The following is a 27,228-nucleotide window of genomic DNA, read 5'->3' as shown; positions in this document are numbered from 1 at the left end:
GTTGTCATTACCTTACTCTGATGACTTGCACTGAATGGAATCAGCCAGGGATGCATAGTCCGGACAGTAGCTGCTGATAGCCAGCCTCAAGCACACTTCCAAATGATCATCAGTCAAGGTGGAACGGCATTTGGACTTAATAATCTTCATGTGGGAAAAGGCTGACTCGCATAAATAAGTGGAGCCGAATAATGCAGTCAAGGAGGTAGCACATTTCCTCATGTTGAGGTACTTTTCCTCTGTGAGTAAGTTCCAGAACTGTCCATGAGCCCTGGACTTAAGCTGAATGTCAGCTTGTAGTGTCAAAATCTCATCCTCCACTCCAGATGAGTTCAGGTGAAACAGTGTTGCAATTTGTTGGCTGACGTCTATTTTATAAAAAAAAAAAAAAAATGTAATTATTATTTATTTATTTATTTATTTATTTTTTTAATGCCATGCGATCTACCCACACTACCTTTGCGATCGACCGGTAGATCGCGATCGACGTATTGGGCACCCCTGCTCTAATGCAACAAAGTGAGGAAATATGTTTCCGTACTCCTGTTGGTTGTCAAAGAAGACAAAGGCAGTGTACATAGTGATAATTAATGTTGATGAATTAAATATGTTATAGCTTCAAGACAACATGAAAATAGGATTTAGCTCTCTGCACATCCTCTTATGCTTTTAGACAGTGACAAGTAACAAGATAATCATAAATGCAGTTGAGGCAAATTTGGAAATGCTTGTTCCTAGAAGAAAATATCATGTTTATTCCCCACTCCTTCACATTGTACTGCTGTCATCATTCAGTCCAGAAGCAAAATAGTACCATTATGTCCAACATTTCATGCTGTCATCGCTTTTTAAATTTCCTTTTCAATACTTTTATACATCTCTTGTACTGTATCACTTGAGGGTTATTATCACAAATATTCGTTATTCATTCATATTAGCAGCGCGAATACACTAAAGGATTGCACGGCTTTTTCGGATGCTGAACCTGCAGAAAGTAAGACAAAAAATAACTGTGTGATTCTCAAAGCACCCGCAAAAGGTTGAAATGCACCCCTAGCTGCGCTGCAAAGCAAATAGCAAATTGCGTCTCGGTAATCCTGTGCTATTTGCGCATATTTAAATGAGGTAATATGCATACATTTAGCCCAAAATCTGCCCCTTTCTATGCAAATGCAGTGATCATGGCAGCAGTGATTTTAGCCAGGCAAAGGCATCGTCATACTCCGCTCAAACTCTTACATCTCCTACATGAGATACATTAGAAAAAAAAAAGAAGCAAGATATGAGGTTATGTAAACGAATAAACAAATTATTTCTTCCGTCTCCCTCCGCAATAAAAAGTGCAAATTGCACTCAGCTGCAAAACTGTATGGGCGTGTTTGCACTGGAACATCATTACCGTATCATCTTTTGCGAACTGGACCTTTAGACGGGGCAGATAGAGGTGGCAAATGATGCGCAATTCATGGTGCTATCAGCGGTCGCAATCCATTCGTGAATTCGCCCAATGTATTATGTCTTTCCCCTCTCTAACAGTTTTATAAAACAGGTATGTGCTATGCAACAATAACTCTTTTATCTGCTTTGCTCTCGATCTGTTTTGCATGTTTTGCATATTTTGCATTTTTTTTTTTACTTTTCTCTAAATCGGCCTATTTGATACCACTACGGCACTGTGTCATCCCGCAAAACCCTTGTCAGTCAGAGGCAAGGCTCATTGCAAAATAAGTCAAAGCCACAGGCGGCATAAACCGTTTGATTCAGCCACCTCTAAAGCCGAAATATGTTAAAATTGTGTGAGTGTTTATGTGTTCTTTCACGGCTGCGTTCACACTCATCAACTTAGCCAGAAGTAATAACATCAGTTCCTCTGAGATGCAGAATAACTATCAGTCACACACGCACAAGGTTACTTGCACAGTCCGAATAGGAAGCATAAGGCATTACAATAATAGAAAGGCCTGAGGCACAGATTTGTGGGGAAAAAACACACAAAAGCCACCCCCGATTATAATGTTATATTGTTTCATTCCCCCCCCCCCCCGAGTGTTTGTGTGCATTTGTGTTTGTGTTTGTGTGTGTAGGCAAGGCTTAATATGTTGTATTCTCAGGCTTTGTGTGGTTGGCACATTGCCATCCGTTAAGGCGTGCAAAGATCTGCAAACTACCTCGGAGGACCGAATATTTAGGAGTGGAGGAGAAGGGGGGGAGGATAAATTCATGAATGCCAGAGGGCCCCATAAATTTATAGCAGACAAAATTAATTTATACTGTACATACAGGATCAATATGTTATAGAAACAGTTGGAAGGAAGAGGAGAGGAGAGGAGAGGAGAAAAACGATGAGAAAAGGAGAAGAGGAGTAGTAGGGACGAGAGAGGATGGGAGGAGAAAGGAAAGTAAGCAGGGAGAGGAGCAGAGTGGTAATGTTACAGAAATGATATCCACACTGGGCAGCTTTATAAGGATTTGTTGCACTGTGATGTGATATTCACAACATGTGCCCAGGGAGTTGAGACAACGAACAAAAACATTCAGGAGCAGCCATAAATAATGTTTCTTCCCCATGTGTAATGGGATAATATGATAATTGTGGCATATTACTTTCTAATATCTATGTAATCAGTTTCTACCTCTGAGAATTTGATCAGTATTCACCTGGCCACTTCCTATCGACTATAATAACCCCCACTGCTATTTTCCATTATATCAAGGGGACTCATCATTAACTGAGCCCATTATGTATTTAGTAGTTTATGAAGTAGTGACCATTTTACTTACTTTGTTTAAGATCCCGTTAAACATATCTGGGGTTGTACAGTTCTCAGTTTATACGATATATGATACAGATATTTAACAATCTACAGTAGTATTGATTCATGTATTACTTTAGAATTACTGCAATAAAATTGAACTCAATTTGGCCCTCGCTCCTTTTATACATTTTTCTCTCCCTCTTTCTCACCGTTGCCCTTGTGTACTGTTGATGCTGACATGTCATCCCGAATTATTATCTTGTTTCATTTTGTAAAAAAAAAAGAAAGAAAAAATATTATTTTTTTATGTACGTATTTAGCTCTCCCTCACTCTTAATATGGGATCAGTCTGATGCTACTGCCTGCCATCCATCATTGATCCCTCGTGGCAAATATAGCTGAAATCAATAGAAACTACTGCAGTACCCGTTTCAAAATGTGCCTGTTCGGAACGGGCAATTGCTTGGCCTCAGGTATTGCTGCTTGCAGGTTTCGTGAGAACCACTCATCCTAACAACTTAACACTCAACACTACGCTTCCCTGGGTCCTGAGAAATACACCTGCCATCACATAGTTGCATCCCTTAGCAATGCTGGAGTATACCTGTCATTTGGATGTAAAAGCTCAGACAAACATCGACGGAGAGCGAGCTCTACCCAGGTTTGTCGAGAAAATCGAAGGACAGACAGACAGAGATTCCTTCCATTTTTGGTTAGACTAGTGCAGTGCCTGTTTGGGTTGTGGCTGATGGAGAGCGTACCTATTCAGAACGGACCGATTGCTTGCTGCTTGCGGCATTCCCGAGAACCGCTGATAGCTCGTTGACTCCAGGGAAGTGAAGAAGTGTTCGGTTGTGACGTTAGTATATCCAGCATCCAGCAGCTAACGTGAACCGCAGCCTGTGACGGTCCGCTGCTGACGGCATGCTCGACTCAGTCCGCAGAAACCCACCCCCGCTGCTGCACAACGTGTCGCGTGTCCAAATTGCACCAACTTCCGACACTAAACGTCCGTGGGTCCCCAGCAATAAACCTGCCAAGTGGGAAGTAGATCGGATGAACAGTTCTCAAGATATGCAAAGGACACACACACATACAGACAGACAGAGATTCCATGCTTTATACTGTAGTTAGATGCAATACCTACACATAGACATAAAAACACAAATACACACACTCCTCTTTGAAACCAGAAGGATATCACTCGCTTTCTAACATCATAATACCACTAATCCTCTCGGGGCCCTAACACACTGTATTCTAGATAAAGCTCAAGCAATGCCCATGACCTCAAATTAGAAACTATGGGTGACAAATAGCTATAAATGTATCCAGATCCAAGAAATGGCTTGGTCTCAATTACTCTGTTTAACACCTGTAGTATCTCTGTGTTTTATATGTTAAGCTGTTAATCTTATTGATGCAAACTACTTACCTAAAATGTAGTCTTATCTAGTGCTTTATTTCACTCTGATAATGAGAAACATGATGAACGCCATCTATTTACCACAGGTATACTGATCACAGCTTAACGCAAAGGTCTGACTGGGTAGCTGTAACTAGCTACTTAAACCTGTCGCTGTATGAATTGAGTCATTCAATAAAACATGTTAAATGCAAAGCACATCCACACACTATGACATAGATGTAGGGCTGTCGCGGTGAAGGAATTTCCACTGCGGTAACAATGCTTGGCTCAACAGCGCGATATTATTGGTTTTTTTTTCTTCATTTATCCTGATTATAGTGCTATATAAATAAGCTTTATTGTAAGGCTATTTTTGGGTATATTGTTGTTTTTTTTAAAGACAAAGATGACAGTTTTTAAAACTAATTAAATACTTGTTTATTGTTATATGCAGAAGACAGAAGGGCAATAAGGCTCAGCTTTTTATCAGCTGAGACGCTTTGGTTGCGTCTGGTTGCTATGATACGGAATATCCGCAGAAGTAAAAATGTCAGCACAGGGTGGAGTAGTTGGTCTGGATGAAGGGAAGTCTGAAGCACGTAGGGGGAGAGGACAGACCCACCGGTCTATGTGAATTAATTTTTCTTCCATTGTTGTTCAGCACTTGTAGCCTACATGTAGGATGTGGCGGTTGGTTTTCGTGGTATTTTTCATGCCTCTGCACCATTTTGATTGGACGGCTGGGTAAAAATTGACCGTGACGAGCGCAGCATTTTACCCAAAGGTGAACATTTTTCAGCTCTCTGCGACCAGAAAAAAAAAACACCATATGTGCAACGCTCAGCGCCTCGTCACGCTGCTGGCATTTACTCATACTCTTCACTGTTTTGGTACACTTTGGACTTCACTGTGTTGGTACACTTGGGACCTCACTTTGTTGGTGTACTTGGGATTCCACTCTGTTGGTGCACTTGGGACTTCACTTTGTTGGTACACTTGGGACTACACTTTGTTGGTACACTTTGGATTCCACTGTGTTGGTGTACTTTGGACTTCACTGTTTGGAGAATGTCATGTGACACCATGTGTCAATACTGTATGCTCATGTAGTGTCTATGTGTTTTTGCATGTGTGCAGGACACAGACAATTTCAGTAATTCAGGTTAATGAATATATTGACTTTACTTAGTTATTAATATTCCCAGCTATAATTCATAGGTAATATTGTGTTTTAACATATGGTTCCATCTTCTCATTGGTCCTGCAGCTCACTGTCCAGTTTCACCTATAACTCTAAATTCTAGACTAGGTTCGGTTGTATTTATACCATTAAACTTGGCCTATTACTATACCCAATTACTCTACCTGTTTTATTGAGGATTAGAAAATCTTAAGTCTTACTGATTATCCTTGTATTGCATTGAGATGAAATGCTTTTTAACCATGCTGTCAGTCGATTACTGACCATGTATGCATGTGATATGATTACTATCTTTGTTGTATGGCCGGGCTCAGGTTAAACCCTTTGTAAAATATGAACAAATACATACAGAGAATTAATGCAATAGAACTTTCTTGTATCATTCAGTTTTACTAGTTGGATTTTCCATCGTGAAATGTTGACAAATGGCTGATATTTTCCTTGCTCTGAATTCCATAGCTGTTTGCATTATTAATCCTGCAAACACTTTGTCATTTCATTCTGTCTTGAATACACCAGTGAGTAATTCAACTTAATTGTCTTGTGCACTGTATTGACTGGGTCACAGACTGTAAGGCAAATCAGTTCCGAGTTGTGGTTCTTAAATCCTAACTTTCTCTTTTTTATTATTTAAAATTGTTTATGTCAGTATTTGTGAAAAGTCAATGGGTATCACTCAAAAATGTGACACATAAATATGCTGTTGCAAAGGCTTAATTAATTTGGATAGTGTGAGGCAAGGCCCACATTTACATGCACACTAATGCTTGATGTGGTTAATTTATTTATTTTAGAATATTGCAATTAAGACATGTTTTATTCAAACAACCTAAAGTAATTAGGTTACTTGGATTGGCTTTATCAGTGGAGGGTTGCTTAGAAATACACCCAAGACGCGGCACTCCAAGTAAGCTTGTCCATTGGAGTTTTCATAATTGTAGGACATTGACACATCACAATGTTCATTGTTAATCGTTACACCTATAGCCTTTGTTTTCACACCTGATGTCTCAATATCGAATAAATGGTGTAAAAAAAAACGTATTCTTCCTTTCATGACAGCAGCCAGTTAATGACAGTATAGCTTTGTGGTTATCATGCTCATTAGTTTATTTATTAAGTGATTGTAGCATACAAGAGTCAACTTCTTTCATCTTTGTATATACAGTAAATGATCAAATTGAGATAACCAAGGACAATATCCACAAAGTATGTGAATGAGATGTAGTGTAATAGACAACTGGAAAGTGCAGAAATCCTCAAGACCTTGGTGACGATCCGATTATATCTGAAAATCACAGAGGGAACAGCAGGAAACCACTGAAGGTGTTCAAGGTGCTACCATCATCATAAAGCCCACAGTTTTGGTGTAGACGCATATGGACCAGACCTCCTTGTTCCAGCTGTAGAATTAATGCATTTGAAAATAAAGTATGACCAAGAGCTTTCTCAGAATTATGCAAAATCCTCTGACTACCATGGTATAAATTCACTGCCATCCACTCGTCTTTCTTGTTGTTGAAGGCAGTGAATCTGAAATAGTAGACTCCTTTGACAGGTGCTGTGAAGATACCTGCAACAGTAGAAGATCAGAGATGTCAGCTTCGTCTGTCTGTTAGGCAATATTAAGAAGTCTATGGTAATGCATACCTGTAATTGGGTTGTAAGCCCCGCCAATGTTTGTGAAGACTCTGGTGTAGACGAGTGGAGTTTCTGTATTGAATGGTCCAATCTTTCCTGAAGTGGACAAACCAGCAGAGAAAGCCAGCTTCGGAGTGTCTGTAAACACCGGATGGAGACATTCAACAAAGGCACAAGATGCTGAAATTTGGTTATTTTCTTTATAGCATAGTATATAAGCAAATGGTTAGTTTCAAGGGAAAGCCATACAAGTTTAAAGTCTCTTATCAAAATACCTGCAATTTTGCTTTGCAACTCAACCAATGTGTTCCTGGTGAGCTGCAGTTCAGTCTTAGAAATATCCAGCTCTTCCCTGAGAGCTGTCACCTCCTTCTTCTGCTCCTGCACCTCCTTCTCACTGGTTGTCACTCTGGAAACCAGGGCTGCCAGTTCTGCTGCTTGTACTAGAAGCACAAAAGCCAATCATTTCTCAACTGCTCTTTCACGATTAGTTTTACCAAGTCTGTGATTTTGATAATTGCATACAAGAAATCAGTCTCTCAGCCTCCTCCACTTTTGTCTACTGGAGCTGCTGTTAAGTCTTAGTCGCTTCCAGCTCCACTGCAATCGCTTTGTTTTCAGTGGCTGTCAGTCTGGTGCTCATCACTGAAATACCATAGAGACTGAAGATGAAGTTCTTTTAAGTAAGGCTGTCTAAAGTAGCGTTTTACGACATCTTTATAGAAATACATTTCTGGTTTGTTGTTGTCTATTGCTCCTGATATAGCCCCATATTCAACTTATACCCAGTCCACAAAAGCCTTTTTTATTGACTTTTCTAATCTCCTGGTGTCTGGTATTAGTTTTGTTTTTGTTTTTTCTGGGAAAAGTGTACGCAGTAGATTGCAACAGGCTTTACATCACAGCAGATTAGGACTGTTAGCATGAGTTTGTTGTTTTTAATCTCTGAAATATTTCATTTAGAATTGACAATAATTAATATTAATATTGATTCATTTTCTGATTATATACTGAATTCATATTGAAATGACTGTGTTTATATTTACGTCCATTCTCACAAGTAATGATTGGATTAACTTTACCTGGGTTCAGCCTAATCTAGAGCTAAAACACTTAGGCAATTGATGGATTAGTCGATCGACAGAAAATTAATCTGCAACAATTGTGCAAATTGTTTAATCTTGTAAGTATTTTTGAAGCGAAAATACCAAAAAATCAGCAGTTCTGGCTTTTCAAATGTGTATATTTCCCTGGTTTAAGTCGTGATTGACATATTTCACCATTTTCTGACAATTTACTGACCAAATGATTGACATATTAATAATCATTGCATCTCCAGCGTCAACATCACAGATGTTGTCGATATACTTACCCGTGTTCTCTTTCTCTAGACCAGCCACTTTGTCTCTCAGGGTTTGCAGTTCAGCCTTGATATCCACCATCATGTGGAGATCTCTCAGCTCATCCCAGATATCCCTCTTAGTCTGACAACTCGTCTGTAAACCTTGGTCAGCTCCTCCGATCTCTTCCTCAGCTGAGGTCCCAGACAGACAGAGCAGCAACACCAGCAGCAGAGTGCCCCTCATTGTAAAACCTCACCTCTCCTGAAATATCTCTAAGAAATCAAATGGAATCTAATTTTTTTAGTGTACGTGTACTTGCTGCAGGTGTTGTGAGCAATGGCAGTCAAAGAAAACTCACTGATTATTTATCTTGTGCAGAGTTGGCACAAGAATGCCATCCCTGACCATATTTAGGAAGGTTGGCTGATGCAATGACCAGCTGTTTATTCAAGAATGACACAGCAGAAAATGACTTAAAAGGATAAAGCACCCACAAAGAATAATTTAACATGTAGTTGTGTTTATTACATTATGACACTTATATTGGACATAAGTAGTGCTTTTCTCATAAACATTAGGGGTGGGAGAAAAATTGATTCACCTATGTATCGCGTTTTTTTTTCTTTTTTACGATTTTGAAATAGATTTTTTAATGTCAGAATCGATACATTTGCATCATTTGAGTCTATGTGGAGGTAGAAGGAAGTTACCGCTTTTATTGTTGTAGTCTGAGTAACGTGACGTCATATCCGTTCCGTATCTGTCAACCAAAACAAACTGCAGAAAGTAGAAAATGACGGAGGGTCTGCGTGGATAAGACATACACCCTCACATTTGAAATCCAAAGTGGTAAACATTACACATAGAGTTAAGTATGGAAACACTTTGGGTTTCACACATTGCCAGGAAAAGCAGAGCTAGACATTATGGCTAAAGCTGCATGCTATAAAGAGAACGGAGCTGATGGGAGAACTACGGAGAGGTTGAGACGGACTTGGCGAAGTTAGCGGAAGTATGCACGTGTGACTATGTCAAGTTTTCAAAATAAGGTGTTAACAAAGGGAACTGTATATACAAAAAAATACATATGTGGAAATAAGATTGATTGGATTATATTCACCAGAAGTATAAAATAAAAGTCCCTAGAAGTGTATGATTCAACTTCTTCCCACAGTCTAGTGTTAAAAAATTTAATATAAATTTATACCCAATTACTGTACCTGTTTTATTGAGGATTAGAAAATCTTAAGTCTTACTGATTATCCTTGTATTGCATTGAGATGAAATGCTTTTTAACCATGCTGTCAGTCGATTACTGACCATGTATGCATGTGATATGATTACTATCTTTGTTGTATGGCCTGGCTCAGGTTAAACCCTTTGTAAAATATGAACAAATACATACAGAGAATTAATGCAATAGAACTTTCTTGTATCATTCAGTTTTACTAGTTGGATTTTCCATCGTGAAATGTTGACAAATGGCTGATATTTTCCTTGCTCTGAATTCCATAGCTGTTTCCATTATTAATCCTGCAAACACTTTGTCATTTCATTCTGTCTTGAATACACCAGTGAGTAATTCAACTTAATTGTCTTGTGCACTGTATTGACTGGGTCACAGACTGTAAGGCAAATCAGTTCCGAGTTGTGGTTCTTAAATCCTAACTTTCTCTTTTTTATTATTTAAAATTGTTTATGTCAGTATTTGTGAAAAGTCAATGGGTATCACTCAAAAATGTGACACATAAATATGCTGTTGCAAAGGCTTAATTAATTTGGATAGTGTGAGGCAAGGCCCACATTTACATGCACACTAATGCTTGATGTGGTTAATTTATTTATTTTAGAATATTGCAATTAAGACATGTTTTATTCAAACAACCTAAAGTAATTAGGTTACTTGGATTGGCTTTATCAGTGGAGGGTTGCTTAGAAATACACCCAAGACGCGACACTCCAAGTAAGCTTGTCCATTGGAGTTTTCATAATTGTAGGACATTGACACATCACAATGTTCATTGTTAATCGTTACACCTATAGCCTTTGTTTTCACACCTGATGTCTCAATATTGAATAAATGGTGCAAAAAAAAGTATTCTTCCTTTCATGACAGCAGCCAGTTAATGACAGTATAGCTTTGTGGTTATCATGCTCATTAGTTTATTTATTAAGTGATTGTAGCATACAAGAGTCAACTTCTTTCATCTTTGTATATACAGTAAATGATCAAATTGAGATAACCAAGGACAATATCCACAAAGTATGTGAATGAGATGTAGTGTAATAGACAACTGGAAAGTGCAGAAATCTTCAAAACCTTGGTGACGATCCGATTATATCTGAAAATCACAGAGGGAATAGCAGGAAACCACTGAAAGTGTTCAAGGAGTTACGATCATCATAAAGCCCACAGTTTTGGTGTAGACGCATATGGACCAGACCTCCTTGTTCCAGCTGAAGAATTAATGCATTTGAAAATAAAGTATGACCAAGAGCTTTCTCAGAATTATGCAAAATCCTCTGACTATCATGGTATAAATTTACTGCCATCCACTCGTCTTTCTTGTTGTTGAAGGAAGTGAATCTGAAATAGTAGACTCCTTTGACAGGTGCTGTGAAGATACCTGCAACAGTAGAAGATCAGAGATGTCAGCTTCGTCTGTCTGTTAGGCAATATTAAGAAGTTTATGGTAATGCATACCTGTAATTGGGTTGTAAGCCCCGCCAATGTTTGTGAAGACTCTGGTGTAGACGAGTGGAGTTTCCGTATTGAATGGTCCAATCTTTCCTGAAGTGGACAAACCAGCAGAGAAAGCCAGCTTCGGAGTGTCTGTAAACACCGGATGGAGACATTCAACAAAGGCACAAGATGCTGAAATTTGGTTATTTTCTTTATAGCATAGTATATAAGCAAATGGTTAGTTTCAAGGGAAAGCCATACAAGTTTAAAGTCTCTTATCAAAATACCTGCAATTTTGCTTTGCAACTCAACCAATGTGTTCCCGGTGAGCTGCAGTTCAGTCTTAGAAATATCCAGCTCTTCCCTGAGAGCTGTCACCTCCTTCTTCTGCTCCTGCACCTCCTTCTCACTGGTTGTCACTCTGGAAACCAGGGCTGCCAGTTCTGCTGCTTGTACTAGAAGCACAAAAGCCAATCATTTCTCAACTGCTCTTTCACGATTAGTTTTACCAAGTCTGTGATTTTGATAATTGCATACAAGAAATCAGTCTCTCAGCCTCCTCCACTTTTGTCTACTGGAGCTGCTGTTAAGTCTTAGTCGCTTCCAGCTCCACTGCAATCGCTTTGTTTTCAGTGGCTGTCAGTCTGGTGCTCATCACTGAAATACCATAGAGACTGAAGATGAAGTTCTTTTAAGTAAGGCTGTCTAAAGTAGCGTTTTACGACATCTTTATAGAAATACATTTCTGGTTTGTTGTTGTCTATTGCTCCTGATATAGCACCATATTCAACTTATACCCAGTCCACAAAAGCCTTTTTTATTGACTTTTCTAATCTCCTGGTGTCTGGTATTAGTTTTGTTTTTGTTTTTTCTGGGAAAAGTGTACGCAGTAGATTGCAACAGGCTTTACATCACAGCAGATTAGGACTGTTAGCATGAGTTTGTTGTTTTTAATCTCTGAAATATTTCATTTAAAATTGACAATAATTAATAATAATATTGATTCATTTTCTGATTATATACTGAATTCATATTGAAATTACTGTGTTTATATTTACGTCCATTCTCACAAGTAATGATTGGATTAACTTTACCTGGGTTTAGCCTAATCTAGAGCTAAAACACTTAGGCAATTGATGGATTAGTCGATCGACAGAAAATTAATCTGCAACAATTGTGCAAATTTTTTAATCTTGTAAGTATTTTTGAAGCGAAAATACCAAAAAATCAGCAGTTCTGGCTTTTCAAATGTGTATATTTCCCTGGTTTAAGTCTTGATTGACATATTTCACCATTTTCTGACAATTTACTGACCAAATGATTGACAGATTAATAATCATTGCATCTCCAGCGTCAACAACATCACAGATGTTGTCGATATACTTACCCGTGTTCTCTTTCTCTAGACCAGCCACTTTGTCTCTCTGGGTTTGCAGTTCAGCCTTGGTATTCCTCAGTTCCACCTTTTGCTCCACCACCATGTCTCTCAGATCTCTCAGCTCATCCCAGATATCCCTCTTAGTCTGGCCACTCGTCTGTAAACCTTGGTCAGCTCCTCCGCTCTCTTCCTCAGCTGAGGTCCCAGACAGACAGAGCAGCAACACCAGCAGCAGAGTGCCCCTCATTATAAAACCTCAACTCTCCAGAAATACCTCTAAGAAATCAAATGGAATCTGATTTTTTTTAGTGTACATGTACTTGCTGCAGGTGTTGTGAGCAATGGCAGTCAAAGAAAACTCACTTAGTATCTATCTTGTGCAGAGTTGGCACAAGAATGCCATCCCTGACCATATTTAGGAAGGTTGGCTGATGCAATGACCAGCTGTTTATACAAGAATGACTGCACATGTCGACACAGCAGAAAATGACTTAAAAGGATAAAGCACCCACAAAGAATGATTTAACATGTAGTTGTGTTTATTACATTATGACACTTATATTGGACATAAGCAGTGCTTTTCTCATAAACATTAGGGGTGGGAGAAAAAATTTATTCACCTATGTATTACGATTTTTTTTTTTTACGATTTCTAAATAGATTTTTTTTAATGCCAGAATCGATATAAACTGGGGAAAAAAAGTTTGTAAACTTGTGTTTGGTGGATTATTTCTCTGTTGTTACAATGCTAATTGGCATTGAATTTTACATCGTTGGAAAGCCTGTTTATTTACCTTCGCAATGATGTCCAACTTGTAAGGATCATGTATTTGTGGGATGAGCAGCACAGCTGATTATGTGGGTAGCGCCCAAGAAAAATTGTCAAAATCCTCTGCCAATGGTAAACAGTGTATTCTCATAAGGCTACCATGAAGCCTGCAATGACTGCCCTTCACCGTGAGGCCCGTTTGCGCTGGTGTCGACAACACAGACAATGGTACCTGAACATGTGGGGGAATGTCATGTTCAGTGATGAGTCCAGGTTCTGTCTGCGAAAGTTGGATGGCAAGGTCAAAGTATGGAGACGACGCGGAGAACGCTATGCTGATTGTTGCACCGATCGAGTAACAGCTTTTGGTGGTGGCTGTGTCATGGTGTGGGGCGGCATCTCCCTCACTGGCAAAACAAGGCTTGTCATCATTGAAGGCCATCTCAATGCAGTGAGATATCGGGATGGGATTCTGCAGCCAGTGGCGATCCCATATCTCCACAATCTGTGCCCTAACTTCATCCTCCAAGAAACAACGCTCACCCCCACAGAGCCAGGGTTATCACAGACTACCTCCACAATGTAGGAGTAGAGAGAATGAAACGGCCTGCAAGAGTCCAGTCCTCAACCCAATTCAACACTTGTGAGATCAGCTTGGGCGTGCTGTACGTGTTAGAGTGACCAACACAACCATGCTGGCTGACCTGCAACGAATCCTGGTTGAGGAATGGAACGCCATCCCACAGCAACGTGTGACCAGGTTGGTGACCAGCATGAGGAGGAGGTGCCAGGCTGTTGTGGCTGCGTATGGATCTTCCACTCGCTACTGAGGCTCCTGACGGTGTATTAAATGAATAAAGTGTAAAATAGCCAATATGTCTTGTTTGTTCCTTGTTACTGATAGAGAGTTCAATCATCCAATCCACCAAACAACTCAAAACAAGAGTCAATGCCAACAGGAGAATACACTGTTTACCATTGGCAGAGCATTTTGGCAAATTTTTCTTGGGCGCTACCCACATCGTCAGCTGTGCTGCTCATCCCACAAATGCATGATCCTTACAAGTTGGACATCATTGTGAAGGTATATAAACAGGCTTTTCAACGATGTAAAATACAATGCCAATTAGCATTGTAACAACAGAGAAATAATCCACCAAACACAAGTTTCCGACCTTTTTTTTCCAGTATATTTGCATCATTTGAGTCTATGTGGAGGTATAAGGAAGTTACCGCTTTTGTTGTTGTATTCTGAGTAACGTGACGTCATATCCGTTCCATATCTGTCAACCAAAACAAACTGCGGAAAGTAGAAAATGACGGAGGGTCTGCGTGGATAAGACATACACCCTCACATTTTAAATCCAAAGAGATAAACACTACACATACAGTTAAGTATGGAAAAACATCACGGCTAAAGCTGCATGCTAACTCTGTCACGGACAGGAAACGTTATCGTATTGCGGTAACATGCAGTCAAGCCAGCTGCCACACGCATCTCTGTGGTCAAATCGGCCGATGCTACAACTGTAGAGCACCCATATACTGACGTTTATGTTAAATGCATTCAAACAGCCCCGATGGAGCTGAATATGGATGTATAAAGAGAACGGAGCTGATGGGAGAACTACGGAGAGGTAGAGACAGACTTGTCGACGTAAGCGGAAGTATACACTTGTGACTACGTCAAATTTTCAAAATAAGGTGTTAACAAAGGGAACTGTATTATACAAAACACATATGTGGAAATAAGATTGAGTGGATTATATACACCAGAAGTATAAAATAAAAGTCCCATAGAAGTGTATGATTTAAATTCTTCCCGTGGGCTAGTGTTAAAAAATTTATATTGTAATATCGAATCGCAATACTTAAAAATTGCAATACATATTGAATCGGCACCCAAATCGGGAGATAGGTGTATCGTCCCAGTCCTAATAAACATCATCACTTATCTTGTTTATGCAGATGGTCAGTAGCTTTCAAAATGTAACCAATTGAATCGATGCCTCTGTTGACATAAATAATGAATGGCTCTCTATTAGATGACAGTATCTTTAAAAAAAAAAGAGGCATTTTTCTGAACAAAATGCCATGAGGATATCTGGGTCAAATGTTATTAAAAAATCTAAAATGATGTAATTACTGTAGGTCCACATTTCATTGTTTATTACGTGAAAGCATTCTCATCCTTCCAGTTGTTTTAATGGGTTATTTTTCAGTTCTTGCCTCAGTTTAGTGGCTTTTTTCTTTCTAATGAGTATTCAAAGTGAGGATATGGGACGACGGGAGTGAACCCACAGTGCAATTTCTTCATTTTTATTACTTTCAAAACAAAAACAGAGCAAAGTGACCGGTCAGCCTTCCACCTTTATATCAGGCCCATGCATATGAATGACAACTCTAAAAGAAGCCCTGAAACGGTCCTATCTAGTCAAATCAGAAATTCCTTCTTCTAGTCTCCTTCATTATCTGTGCTCTTTTTATCCGTGGCAGACAGCCGCCATGTGTGTAATTTGAGCCTTTGTGTTGGCGTGTGTGACAGAAAGAGAGCGTGAGAGCTAGTGCACCTCATATTTGTGTGTGTGTGTGAGATTCTTTGTGTGTCCGTGCAGCTGTGAGCGTGAAGATTCAATAACACCGCTATCACTGAGAAGCTAATCATTCACAGCTATTGCAGGTGATGTAAAACAGATGAGGGCACACAAGGTTACACAGTATCTATTTTCCATTACATTCAAGAGGTTATAGAGAGGGACGGGACGGAGCAGAGAGCTTAATAGTGATTACATCAAACCAATATAATGTCAGAAATGGGATTGCCAGTAAAGGAGCACATCAAGGTCTCTTTCTACCAGCACTGACTTTTCTGATGTCATTCAGACAAAGCAGACGCCGTCCTCTAATTTTCCGTCATTATTACTTTTCAGTTCATGACTTCCCAACATCATCGTTGTATTTTATTCTCTGCCAGAGCTAGTGGAAATATTCATGCATAATCGCATTCATATTTGTACTGTCGTGTGTGTTGCATGTGTGTGTTTGTGCTGTATTTACCCAGCATTGCCCTGAACAAGGCCACAGCGGTCACACCCCCTCAGCAGGTGGCTATCTTGGCTCTTAGTTCCTTTGGCCGCTGTCATGATCTCACACACACACACACACACACACACACACACACACACATACGCATAGTCACCCTGCTGATGGAGATTAATTAGTGCAGACTCCCTACTGATGCGAAAGCCAGGGTCTGCAAGTGCATTCTGGGAAGAAATAAACAATGTGAAATAGGGATGCACCGATAACCAGAGCAACTAGATCAGGTATTGGTAATGATGGGCCAATCTATTCAATTCAATTCTACTATACTTGTATATATATATATATATGTATATAGCCAAGTCAAGCCTGATGTTGCCTTACACGTAAAAGAATGATCCCAGTCACTTCCATACAGTGAGGCATACAGCTTATTAATCAAACACTGGTATCGGATCGGTACTCGGTATCGGCTGATACCCAAAGCCCAGGTATCGCTATCGGTATCGGGATTGAATAAAGTCGGGTCGGTGCAACCCTAATGTGAAAGTGTGCCTTGTAGATGGTCAACACGCACGTGGAAAACTGCCACACACGAAGCAAGAAACTTGCACACTCTCTCACACCCATGGAGTCTAATGTATTGACACATGCAGCAAGCTGAGGTGCATGTGTATTGCCTTGCAGCTCCATGAGTAAATGCACTCTTCTTAAATCCATTTGCACATGACCGTACCTTGAACTTCGCTACACTGTCCTCACTATCGATGTATTACAGTCAGTGAAGTGGCGAGCGGGCCGAATTGAAAAAGACAGACAATGCAGAAGATGGCCACAAGAGGAGAGGGGCATGAAGACAGAACGAAGATAGGGAAAAAGTGAAATGCAGAAATATTGGAAAGGAAATAAAGACAGAGCGATGGAGGAAAGAATCAGGGACGGAGAGGGAGGCAGGGAGGGAAGGATGAATAGAGATTGGTGTCAGTAAGAGGTGATGTATAGAGGACAGGGTGATGAGAGTGAGCTGGCTTCTCTCTCGGCTCCAGTAGTAATGTCCCTTTCCAAAACATCACTCATATTTAATGGAGCACAGCTACAAGGGAAGAGAGAGAAAAGGAGAGCACAAACACACACTACACTGACATATGCAGACAACGCAACACATTACAGACTTGTACACACTTGCACAGAGTGCTCAAAGCTCGCATGCACAGATAGAGAACACACACACACATGCACTCTGACGCAAACAGGGTTCTCTGAGAGTTAATGGAGTTGAGACACAGGGGCCTTGAGACTGGAAGCTGCACTCGGCGAGGCGAGGGGGAGAGAGAAAGATGGAGCAAGAGAACAAAAGAGAAGCGATGGAGAGCATCGGCATACATATGAGAATACGTGTAGAAGTGAGGAAAAAATGTGGTAGAGGCAGGAAGATGATGCTCCGCCGAGCATGTCTTAACTCTGTCTGAAGCCACATTCGCCAGGCAGCTGAGATGGAGGCATTAGATGGCAAAAAAAAACACAAGGGGTGCAATGATTGTGGAGAAAAAAATGCTGTATGACAAAGTAGAAGGTAAACAGAGAGAGATAGTCACACATCACAGACAGAAATTGTATTTCTTAGTTTCACCACCCACATACCTCTTACCCATGATGAGTCACCCAGTCGTCTTTTCTGTCCTTGTCAGATCCTTCACATTCTCCTATATTCTCCTATAACAAACTTAACTTTGACCTAGTAAGATGAACCAGTCCTCAATATGGACCAGTCCTCAGCTGAAACCTTGTACTCACCAAGAGAGTTTTACGCTCATAGAACTTGATGTTTATGAATTTACGAAAAGACGTTTTTATCTCTGCCCCCCCCCCCCCCCCCCCTCCAGGTTCAGGCCTTAACGACGGCCAATGGCACGCGATACGCTTGGTCGCCAAGGAGAACTTTGCCATGTTGACAGTAGACGGCGAGGAGGCGTCTGCTGTGCGCTCCACCTCACCTCTCACCATCACCACGGGGGGAACCTATCACTTGGGAGGTAAGAGTCACCCCAACATCATCGCCGCAGATCAATCTCTCCCCTCACTTCCACCTCGTCATCCCATCACATTCCTCTCCACAGGTTAAAATGTTCAGAAATTGTGTCCGAAAATTAGCATCCAGTTTACATCTCTTTACATCCAGATGTGTGTCAGTCGATCTCAACTCCTTGTTTCATAAGTTCTACGAAATATCTTCAGGTTTGGTTGCTGTGTTGTCTGAAATAAGTACTTTTTGTGGTTAATTGCATAGCCTCCCATTGTTTCATTAATTATAATGAGCCCAAGACATACGATATGTATATACGTTTAAAAACCTGTGGAGCTAACATTAGGAGAGTACGTTAGCACATCATTATGCTACGCAAGGTACTGAAGGTATACTGAATGTATACACACGCTGCTTTTGCTTTTTAATGATTGCAACCGGCTTTACAGGAACAGTGTTGTTCCTTGATTTCATTATTTTCTGTCTCGATCGCCAGGTGATTTTATACTGTGATCTGTGGGCATTAGCTTCTATCTTTATCTTTTTACCTGCTTTCGCTGCTGAATCCATTTGACATCCTGATATATCCACTGAACACATTTTGTAGATCCTTCATGTCTGTTTCTCTCTGAAATCATTTTTTCCAAAAATTAGCTAGATATTTATTTATTTACAACAACAGCTGTCAGTGTGTCAGTGTGCTGACTTGACTATGACTTGCCCCAAACTGCATGTGATTATCATAAAGTGGGCATGTCTGTAAAGGGGAGACTCGTGGGTACCCATAGAACCCATTTTCATTCATATATCTTGAGGTCAGAGGTCAAGGGACCCCTTTGAAAATGGCCATGACAGTTTTTCCTCACCAAAATTTAGCATAACTTCGTAGACATTCGTAGACATTATCAAGATTCCTTTAATGCATAACATATTTATTAGGAATGTAAATCGATTAAAATATTTAATCATGATTTATCGCATGATTGTACATAGTTAATTGCAAATTAATCACACATTTTTTATCTGTTCAAAATGTCAATTAAAGGGAGATTTGTCAAGTATTTGATACTCTTATAAACATGGAAGTGGGCAAATATGCTTGCTATTTATTATAGAAAATCAATAAACAACACAAAGAAATTATAAATATTGTCCAGAAACCCTCACAGATACTGCATTTAGCATAACAAATATGCTCAAATCATAACATGGCAAACTCAAGCCCAACAGGCAACAACAGCTGTCAGTGTGTCAGTGTGCTGACTTGACTATGATTTGCCCCAAACTGCATGTGATTATCATAAAGTGGGCATGTCTGTAAAGGGGAGACTCGTGGGTACCCATAGAACCCATTTTCATTCACATATCTTGAGGTCAAAGGTCAAGGGACCCCTTTGAAAATGACCATGCCAGTTTTTCCTCGCCAAAATGTATCCTAAATTTGGAGCGTTATTTAATCTCCTTAGCGACAAGCTAGTACGACATGGTTGGTACCAATGGATTCCTTAGGTTTTCTAGTTTCATATGATGCCAGTATCTTCACTCTTGCTTTAAAACTGAGCCCGCTACAACGTCTGAAAGATCGATTTCATTAATGTGTTAAAGAAATTAGTGGCATTAAAACGATTTTGCGTTAATGCATTATTATCGCGTTATTATCGCGTTAACGTTTACAGCCCTAATATTTATTTATACAGGGAGTGCTGTTCAAGACAGTGGTGGCTCCATGGTGGCTCTGACAGCTTGACGGAGCAGCAGCGGGGGGGGCAGAGGCTTAGCAAAGGGTCAATTAATGTGTTTTTACATGGAGTACTTATATTTTGTATAGCATCTTTTTATAAAGAAATTTGTGAAACTCGACTCAGACTTCTTATATGAGCTGTACCAACGGAAGTCTTATCCGTCTGTGCGTTTGCAGGTTAAATATGTCTACAAATCATTTGTCTCCCTAGAAATCTATATCCCAGTGGCCAGGGTTCAGGAAGTTGCTCACTTAGCAAGAGCGCAGACACAACTTTACCATACACAACCAGAGGGGAACACACATGCAGCAGCCACAATCTGTCTGAATTAGGAAGACGCCAGGTTAATGATGCCAGACACTGCTGTCCGTCTGTTGGAAGATGGTCCGTATCTAAGTGTGCACGTGTGATTTTGTGTGTGAGTTGGGTGTGTGGGCACCTGTATGAAATTACAGTAACTGAGAGAGATAGTCTGGGCTCTGATAGCTCCATCAGGCCTCTGTCCCTCTCCCTCCCTCTCTCTATCAGAGTACAATCTCCTCCATCAAGCAAGACCAATTTCCCCAGGCCAGTCAATAAGGATCAGAGCACATCACACACACACATCCACATTCTTTTATTATATGTTGTCCATCTTAATTTTACTCATCGCTGCTGTTGAGTGAATCCCCCTTAAGCCCATGATGACTACTTTTTATTTATGAAATCTAAGCCTGTGATGACTTGATATGCTAATTCCATTTCACTCAGGAAGCATCCAAAACCAGCTGCAATTTATTTAGGATTTTTACCACTTAAAGGGTTTTCTTTGATTCTGTAATCCTGGATGTTGCAGAATCATCCAATATTAACACTTGTATCTTTTATTATCTCTCTTTCACCTCAACTTTCTCTCCATTTTCCGTCGTTGTCTGTCTTTTCTAGTTTCTCCCTCCTCTCCTCTCTTCTTCCTTCTCACCCTCTAGTCTCCGTTTTGATCCAATTGGTGATTTATTGATTTTGGTAAGCTGAGCCGGGAATCAATAGTGGCTGAGAGGAGAGGATCTCTGTAATGTTTACCCCTTGAAGAGGGCAGAGGAGGCAGACAGAGAGAGGGAGAGAACGGAAACTGAAGAGAGGACAGATACAAGATAGGGAGGAAGAGAAAGTAGAGAGAAAGAATGAGACGAAGAGAAGTTTTTGGCAGAGAAATTTAAAAGGTTAATAAGTGAGTGCAAGGCTCGAGAGAGAGAGAGGAAGAGGAAGTGAAAGCTATATCCTAAAGAGCTGAGAGGCTGAGAGGAATGGTGACAATGACACATAAAATCCCAGAGGCAGTTTCAGAGGAAACACAGGGCTTAAAACACATATAATTCATATATTTGTATCCATATACACGCAGGTAGATACACACACAACAACACACACTACGTTATTGTATGTGCTATATATTTTTGTTTCTGTCTCATACTGAGAAAAAAATCCTGGCTTCATTTGCATGCACGCCATAGACTGTATATAAGAAGTGGACATAGTCACAATGACGTCACCCATTGGTTTGCGAACTGCCGTTTTGAAGCTTCGAGTTCGGCATTTTGGCCGTCCTCATCTTGTTTTTTTTGCAACCAGAAGTAACATGAGAGGGTGGAGCTAAGTACAACAAATGCTGAATATGTTTTTTAGGCCAAAATGTTACAATTAACTTTCATTAAAGTTCTAAGACAAAAACACAGACAACTCCCAGACCGGACAACGCCATGGTAGCGACCTGTCAATCACAAGGTAGCCACGCCCTAAAGCATACCCTGCTTTATGGTCTATTTGACTCTGAATGGGACCATAATTTACTAAATGAACATCATACTGTATTGTAGAAGACTTGAAACTATCGATTGAGACCATAAACTCATGTTTACAATGTTTACTGAGGTAATAAATCAAGTGAGAAGTAGGCTCATTTTCTCATAGACTTCTATACAATCAGATTTTCTTTTTGCAACCAGAGGAGTCGCCCCCTGCTGGCTATTAGAAAGAATGCAAGTTTAACATGTATTCATCGCTACAGTTCAAAGATATACAACTATGTTCTTTCAGAAGTTTCCTTTTCCCCCCTACCAACAGGCATAATGTGTGGGCTGAATTGGCAGAAACGGTTTCTGGGGGTTTTCTCGTTAGTTTTACATGACATAACGAATACTGAGGAGCAGAGAGCCTGGTGGTAAACACAAGTTTGAAGGCTGTAGGGGCTACAGAACCGCTGATTACTACTATGGCAAGGAGTACAAAGAGATATTTAGGCCACCGCTTCACAGGCTAGAGGAGAGGTTTTAGGAAGACATTTTTTTGGAACTATTCCAACCAGCTCATTCTTAGTTCAGACTTGAGATTTCCTTTTTCATATGAAAAGGTATGTGTGCCTTTAAAGGTTGTTTTCAACTCTGGGAATTATTTTAGTTTGCTCTCACCTTTTCGACAATTGGGTTTGGTTTTACTTTAGATTTATACAGCATACTGATCAGTCCTCCAATTTCATGACCTGATTTTATTATGCTTTGCCTCCCCATTATCACAGACTTATGATGAAGCCCTGAAGCCATCTGAATTTGTGTGTACGTGGGTTAGTGTGAGCAGAGGGTCTTTTTGACCACATGCTCTGAAACTCCCAAGCACACACATGCACGCAGAAACACACTTAACTTACAACTCAGACACATTTATTCATAAATCGTCCACCTCATCACATTCAGGGGCTAATTTCTATCCCACCACAGAGGTAACCAAATAATATAGTGAATGTATAAAAGATAGTTTAGCCTTCGACTTGCCTTCAATTAGTCTCTTAGATCGTTCAGCTTGATGAGTCAGAGAGGCCAAGCGCATTAAGCTGTCCTAAAGCTCTCTAACCATATTCCATCAGCGCTTTCTATTTGACCGTTCAGTCAGTGTGCCACAATTAGCAGAAACCCTTCAGTATGAACAATCCATGTTCTTTTATATACAGGACGAGGCTTGAGATAATTTCCGAGAGTCTTTTGTGTGGGTTCATTTAGGTAACCATCTGCTTCAAATCTCATGGCTTTGAGGCATCAATCTGCTGTTTTCACTGGCAACAGTTGTTGATCAGTGACCACAGTTTGAACCAGACTCCGTAAACAAAGTAACACTGCTACTATGCTACTGCTATTGAAATGACTTAGCTCTTAATACGCTCATTTTGACAATAGAAATATGTCTGCTCCATTTTCTGTCTTGATTTAAGTTGTCCTCTCTTTGTCTTATTGTGATGCATGTAGTGAACATATTATAGTGTTTCCCTGCATGTAAAATTATATTTGGACATGGGAACTAGTAAGCTGGGTTCAAAGTAGCCGTCCTGGTGAGTGCCACTGTAGAAACCTTGCTTACATGTCAGTGGAAAGAAAGTTCGACTATATGTCTGTTTCTATATTCTTCATTTTATGTTTTCTTTTCCCACTGTGGCTTAATGTTTATTAAGCATGTCCACTTGCCAAATTAAACCAAATTAGGACTTATAAGTATTTTGTTGAAGCTTGGCTGGCACACATATGCAGGGATATACATTCATTATGCACACAAAGTCTGAAGCACAATGACTTGACATTAAAGTGAAATATCAAAGTGAGAAAGGATCAATGCACCTTGGTAACAGGTAATTTTCCTATCAAGGCATTTAAACAAACACTGCCCCACGCACACACAAACACACACACAAAGGTTGTTGACAAGGAGACATTATGTGATTGTGAAATAATTACCAGTCTTGTTTGTGTTTAATCAAATAGAAAGCAAGTGACTTGAGTGTGCATGTGGGTGATCTTACATTTTACAGTGGACAGAATATCACCAGTGGCACATGACTACATGTAGTGTCCTCCAGGCCAAATACTGTGTCTCCATTAAATGTGAAATAGTTAGCCAGGGGCGGGTAAAGTTATCTCACGGCCTAAAGCTACTGTTTGTTTGTCCTACCAGTGATGATGTGTCAGAGTTGAGACATTATTGCAACAGAAATGTGACACATTAAACTACAGGTTCCCTTCATATACTGTAGCAGTTGAATGCACACATATTATTTTTAATTAAGGAAATATATATTTTTAAACGTAACAGAGCTCCTTAAAGCTGGGGTAGGCAGTATATTTTTAGCATCATTGGGCAAAAATTCCATAATAACCTTTCAGCATATTGTAATTCAAGTATTCTGAGAGATAACTAGACTTCTGTTTTCAGGGTTTAGAAAATCTAGCCTGTGACGGGAGACTTTGGCCAATCACAGGTCATTTCATAGAGAGGGTGTTCCTATTGGCTGTTCCACAAATGCAGATGTGCGGGCAGGTCCCTTCAGATCACTGTCTGAAGGCCTGATTCAACGGCGGAATATCCTGCAGGAAAAGTTAGTAATTCCAGCGTTTGCAACAACTGTCTACACTGCAAAGCAACTTACGGAAAAGAAGGCCAGACAATATCTGCTACGGCAGTAGCTCGGGGCAAGCATCATTTACTCTCCATCACTCTAATAGTTTAGCGTTCTGCGTGAGCTCACCGCGACGGCTACTTTTAGCAGGAGGCTAAACTATTAGCGACATTTTCTGTCCATCTCTGAAACGCTTCGCCAATATTGTAGCTCGCCAGATCCTCGAATCACAGTATGTCATGTCAAAGGGCTTTATAGGCCCGCAAGTTTGCAAAGAACCAGGACGGTAATTATCATAGAATTGCCACTATATAACGGCATCGGGATGATGTTTGAAATGAGTGACTAGTACTCGTACTGGTTACTGTATGGCTTAGGACAGAGAGGGGTTAGCTGCAGGATCAAATTCTGTTTTTCTTCTTTTTTTTTTACTTTTCCAGAAAACTGCCTACCCTTGGGTACCACTTGAATTACAAAATGCTGAAAGGTTATTATGGATTTTTTGTCCAATATTACAAAAATAAACTGCCTCCCCCTGCTTTAATGCTTTTAAAACATTAATATTAATACCATCGAGGTGTAATGTGATGACAAGCGTGCTGACATATTATGCTGACAATATTTGCTAATTAATGCTTTAATTAACTCAATAAATTACCTTATTTGCATAAGTGGTCATGTTTTATGTATTTTGATGACTATGATGGGACATTACGCAGCTCTAGTACCATTCCCAAAGAGCTGAAAGGCTAAATTAAGCAGCCAATGCATTTTCCTTTCTTCACTTTTCTTCCTTATTTCTGTCAACTTTTTTAGTTTGCAACATTGTTAAAGTTTTTTTTATTCCCTAATGCATGCTTTATTTTAAACAGAAAGTAGCGTTTCACTGCGACACAATGTGTCGCTGCTCTTGTTTTTCATATCTGAAATGACGTATTCCTTGAGAACAGTTTTCTTTGAGTTCAGTGGCATTAAAGTAACCAGCCAAGAATGCTGATTTGACATAATTGCCCTCCTTTTTCTGATTCGGTGGCATTAAAATTCACGTGGCGCCTCCTAAACCCAAGGTTACAGAGTTGCTGGATATTATACTTTAGATGTCAGAGGAAGGAAAAGGCTTGGCTCTGAGCCTCTGTCATCTTATCCTCAACTATGCCCTCTTTCTTAATTCTGTTCCTCTCCTCTGTTTTCTTCTCTTCTTCTTCTTCGCTTTCCCTCATTTCTTTCGTTCCCTCCAATTTCTCAGTTTATCTTCTCTTCTTCTTTCCTGGCCCTCATCCTCTCCTCTTTCCTCTCATCCCTCTTATCCTCTTTAACCGGGTCGCCCCCTTCCTTTGCCTCCTCTCTTCTCCTCTCATCTCCACCCCTCTATCCTTCGAGCGTCTGCTTTTAGAAGCAGCCTCCTGAACTCAAAGCCTATTTTACGGGGAGTAGTTTCTCACTCCTGACGCTGCGCTTAGAGAAATTAGTAAGTGACTGACACGAGACATCCGCAAATTGAATTTCTCAAGAGGGGAGACAGACGGACACTCGCACAAACACAAGCATGCACATACACAAGGCCATAAAGTCATGCTCTTTTCTCCACCGGAGCAGGGGACAAATGGATATACTAATGAGAGAGTAGTCAATTATGGGACGTTCCACCCTGAAGCATGTTGGTGTTTGATAATTTGGGGGGAAAAAAACAGCTGAGTTTCCTTTATTAGTTTTGCAATCTCCACTTCTTTACCAATTTTATAACTCAGCTGAGTTGTTCCAAACTGTGTCGCAGCATTTCTTAGCTCATTGCTTCCTTTGTCATCATTTCGCAAATGTCATGTTTTCCTTCACATTTATTTTATTGCGTATGAATAAATGACAGTGTTATAGTATTTGACGGTCTTAAACTTTGCTTTTCCATTACAATCTAGTGGGTACTATGATGCAAAACCTTTCTGACCTTTTAAAATAAAGTGTTTTGATGCTGCTTACGCTCCAGTTGGTTTATTCGGTCACTCCAGTATGTCAATTGTTTTCACTTAGCTGTCAAAAAAAGAAGAAATCTTTCACTTGTAGTGTGAATTAATACTCACATATAGTATGTATTAGAAGTAATTGTAATACATAACACACTTCCAGCTTCTACATACTATCATCTCTTCATCTTAAAGCTTGTGCTGAATTAGACATTTGACTCTGACGCCCACATCCATCGAAGAGCAGCCTGTGCTGTCTGTCCATCATGCACTTATTGTATATGTGCATACAGTCTCGTACACAGCTACCATTACGGGTACATACTATCCTTGACTTGTGTGCAGTACGCATGCATGCTATGTTTATTTGAAGGTGCTCCATGGTGCTCTTAAGTAGAGAGAAATAGCAGGAGGTGGGTTATAGATGAGCTCATGGTGTGAATTTGGGAAAATCTACATATTGTTTTTGGCAACGCTTTTTGTCTCTTCTGAATATGTTGTAGAATTGCAGCCTCAAAATATTTGTTTAATTTTTTAACTTCCAAGCATTTTGGCCGATTTCCAGCCTATACCTACGTTCCCGAAATATGTCGGGATGTGGCAAGCGCTCTGCTAGCCTGACAGCCAGCCGTGCCAGTCACATGGCGTTCAGGTAGTAGAGCGCTGGTGCTGGCCTTCCTGTGTGTATTGTAAAAGAAGCTCTTTGGGCACAGCAGGGAGGCTGTGATGCCAGTGCCAGCAAGACTGCAGGGGATTATTGCTGCTGTTCCAGATCCTGAGGGGTTATGAGAGATAGAGCTTCTGTTTATGCTACAAATTAAAACCACACAGCATCGTTGCTTTCAGGAAAAAAAAAAAAATGAAATGTGG

At 40.1% G+C, this 27,228-nt stretch overlaps 3 protein-coding genes across 8 annotated transcripts in view; 1 reads left to right on the top strand and 2 right to left on the bottom strand.

The window, feature by feature from the left end:
* cntnap2a (contactin associated protein 2a) overlaps window positions 1–27,228 on the top strand; it is a 393,831-nt gene that overhangs the window by 227,111 nt on the left and 139,492 nt on the right. For all 4 annotated transcript variants that reach the window (XM_074622116.1, XM_074622115.1, XM_074622117.1 and 1 more), the window contains one exon: window positions 18,105–18,254. In XM_074622116.1, coding sequence (XP_074478217.1) covers window positions 18,105–18,254 — 150 coding nt within the window. The remainder of the gene's footprint in view (window positions 1–18,104; window positions 18,255–27,228) is intronic.
* LOC141759781 (cerebellin-4-like) lies at window positions 6,451–8,725 on the bottom strand. 2 transcript variants are annotated; one of them, XM_074622124.1, is made up of 4 exons: window positions 8,379–8,725; window positions 7,282–7,440; window positions 7,016–7,144; window positions 6,451–6,938 (listed from the first exon to the last, which is right to left on the bottom strand). In XM_074622124.1, exons 1-4 carry the CDS (start codon window positions 8,590–8,592, stop codon window positions 6,661–6,663), a joined length of 780 nt encoding a protein of 259 aa, XP_074478225.1. In that variant the 5' UTR covers window positions 8,593–8,725; the 3' UTR covers window positions 6,451–6,660. The 2 variants fall into 2 exon arrangements, with proteins under 2 accessions (XP_074478225.1, XP_074478224.1); XM_074622123.1 differs by having other exon boundaries at window positions 7,282–7,449; window positions 8,379–8,724.
* Window positions 10,489–12,782, bottom strand: LOC141759780 (complement C1q-like protein 2). 2 transcript variants are annotated; one of them, XM_074622121.1, is made up of 4 exons: window positions 12,420–12,782; window positions 11,320–11,478; window positions 11,054–11,182; window positions 10,489–10,976 (listed from the first exon to the last, which is right to left on the bottom strand). In XM_074622121.1, exons 1-4 carry the CDS (start codon window positions 12,655–12,657, stop codon window positions 10,699–10,701), a joined length of 804 nt encoding a protein of 267 aa, XP_074478222.1. In that variant the 5' UTR covers window positions 12,658–12,782; the 3' UTR covers window positions 10,489–10,698. The 2 variants fall into 2 exon arrangements, with proteins under 2 accessions (XP_074478222.1, XP_074478221.1); XM_074622120.1 differs by having other exon boundaries at window positions 11,320–11,487; window positions 12,420–12,780.

The sequence above is a fragment of the Sebastes fasciatus genome, chromosome 21, assembly GCF_043250625.1.
Source record: "Sebastes fasciatus isolate fSebFas1 chromosome 21, fSebFas1.pri, whole genome shotgun sequence".
NCBI lineage: Eukaryota > Metazoa > Chordata > Actinopteri > Perciformes > Sebastidae > Sebastes > Sebastes fasciatus.
The sequence above is the reverse complement of the archived record's forward strand: the minus strand, read 5'-3'. Positions and strand labels throughout refer to the sequence as shown.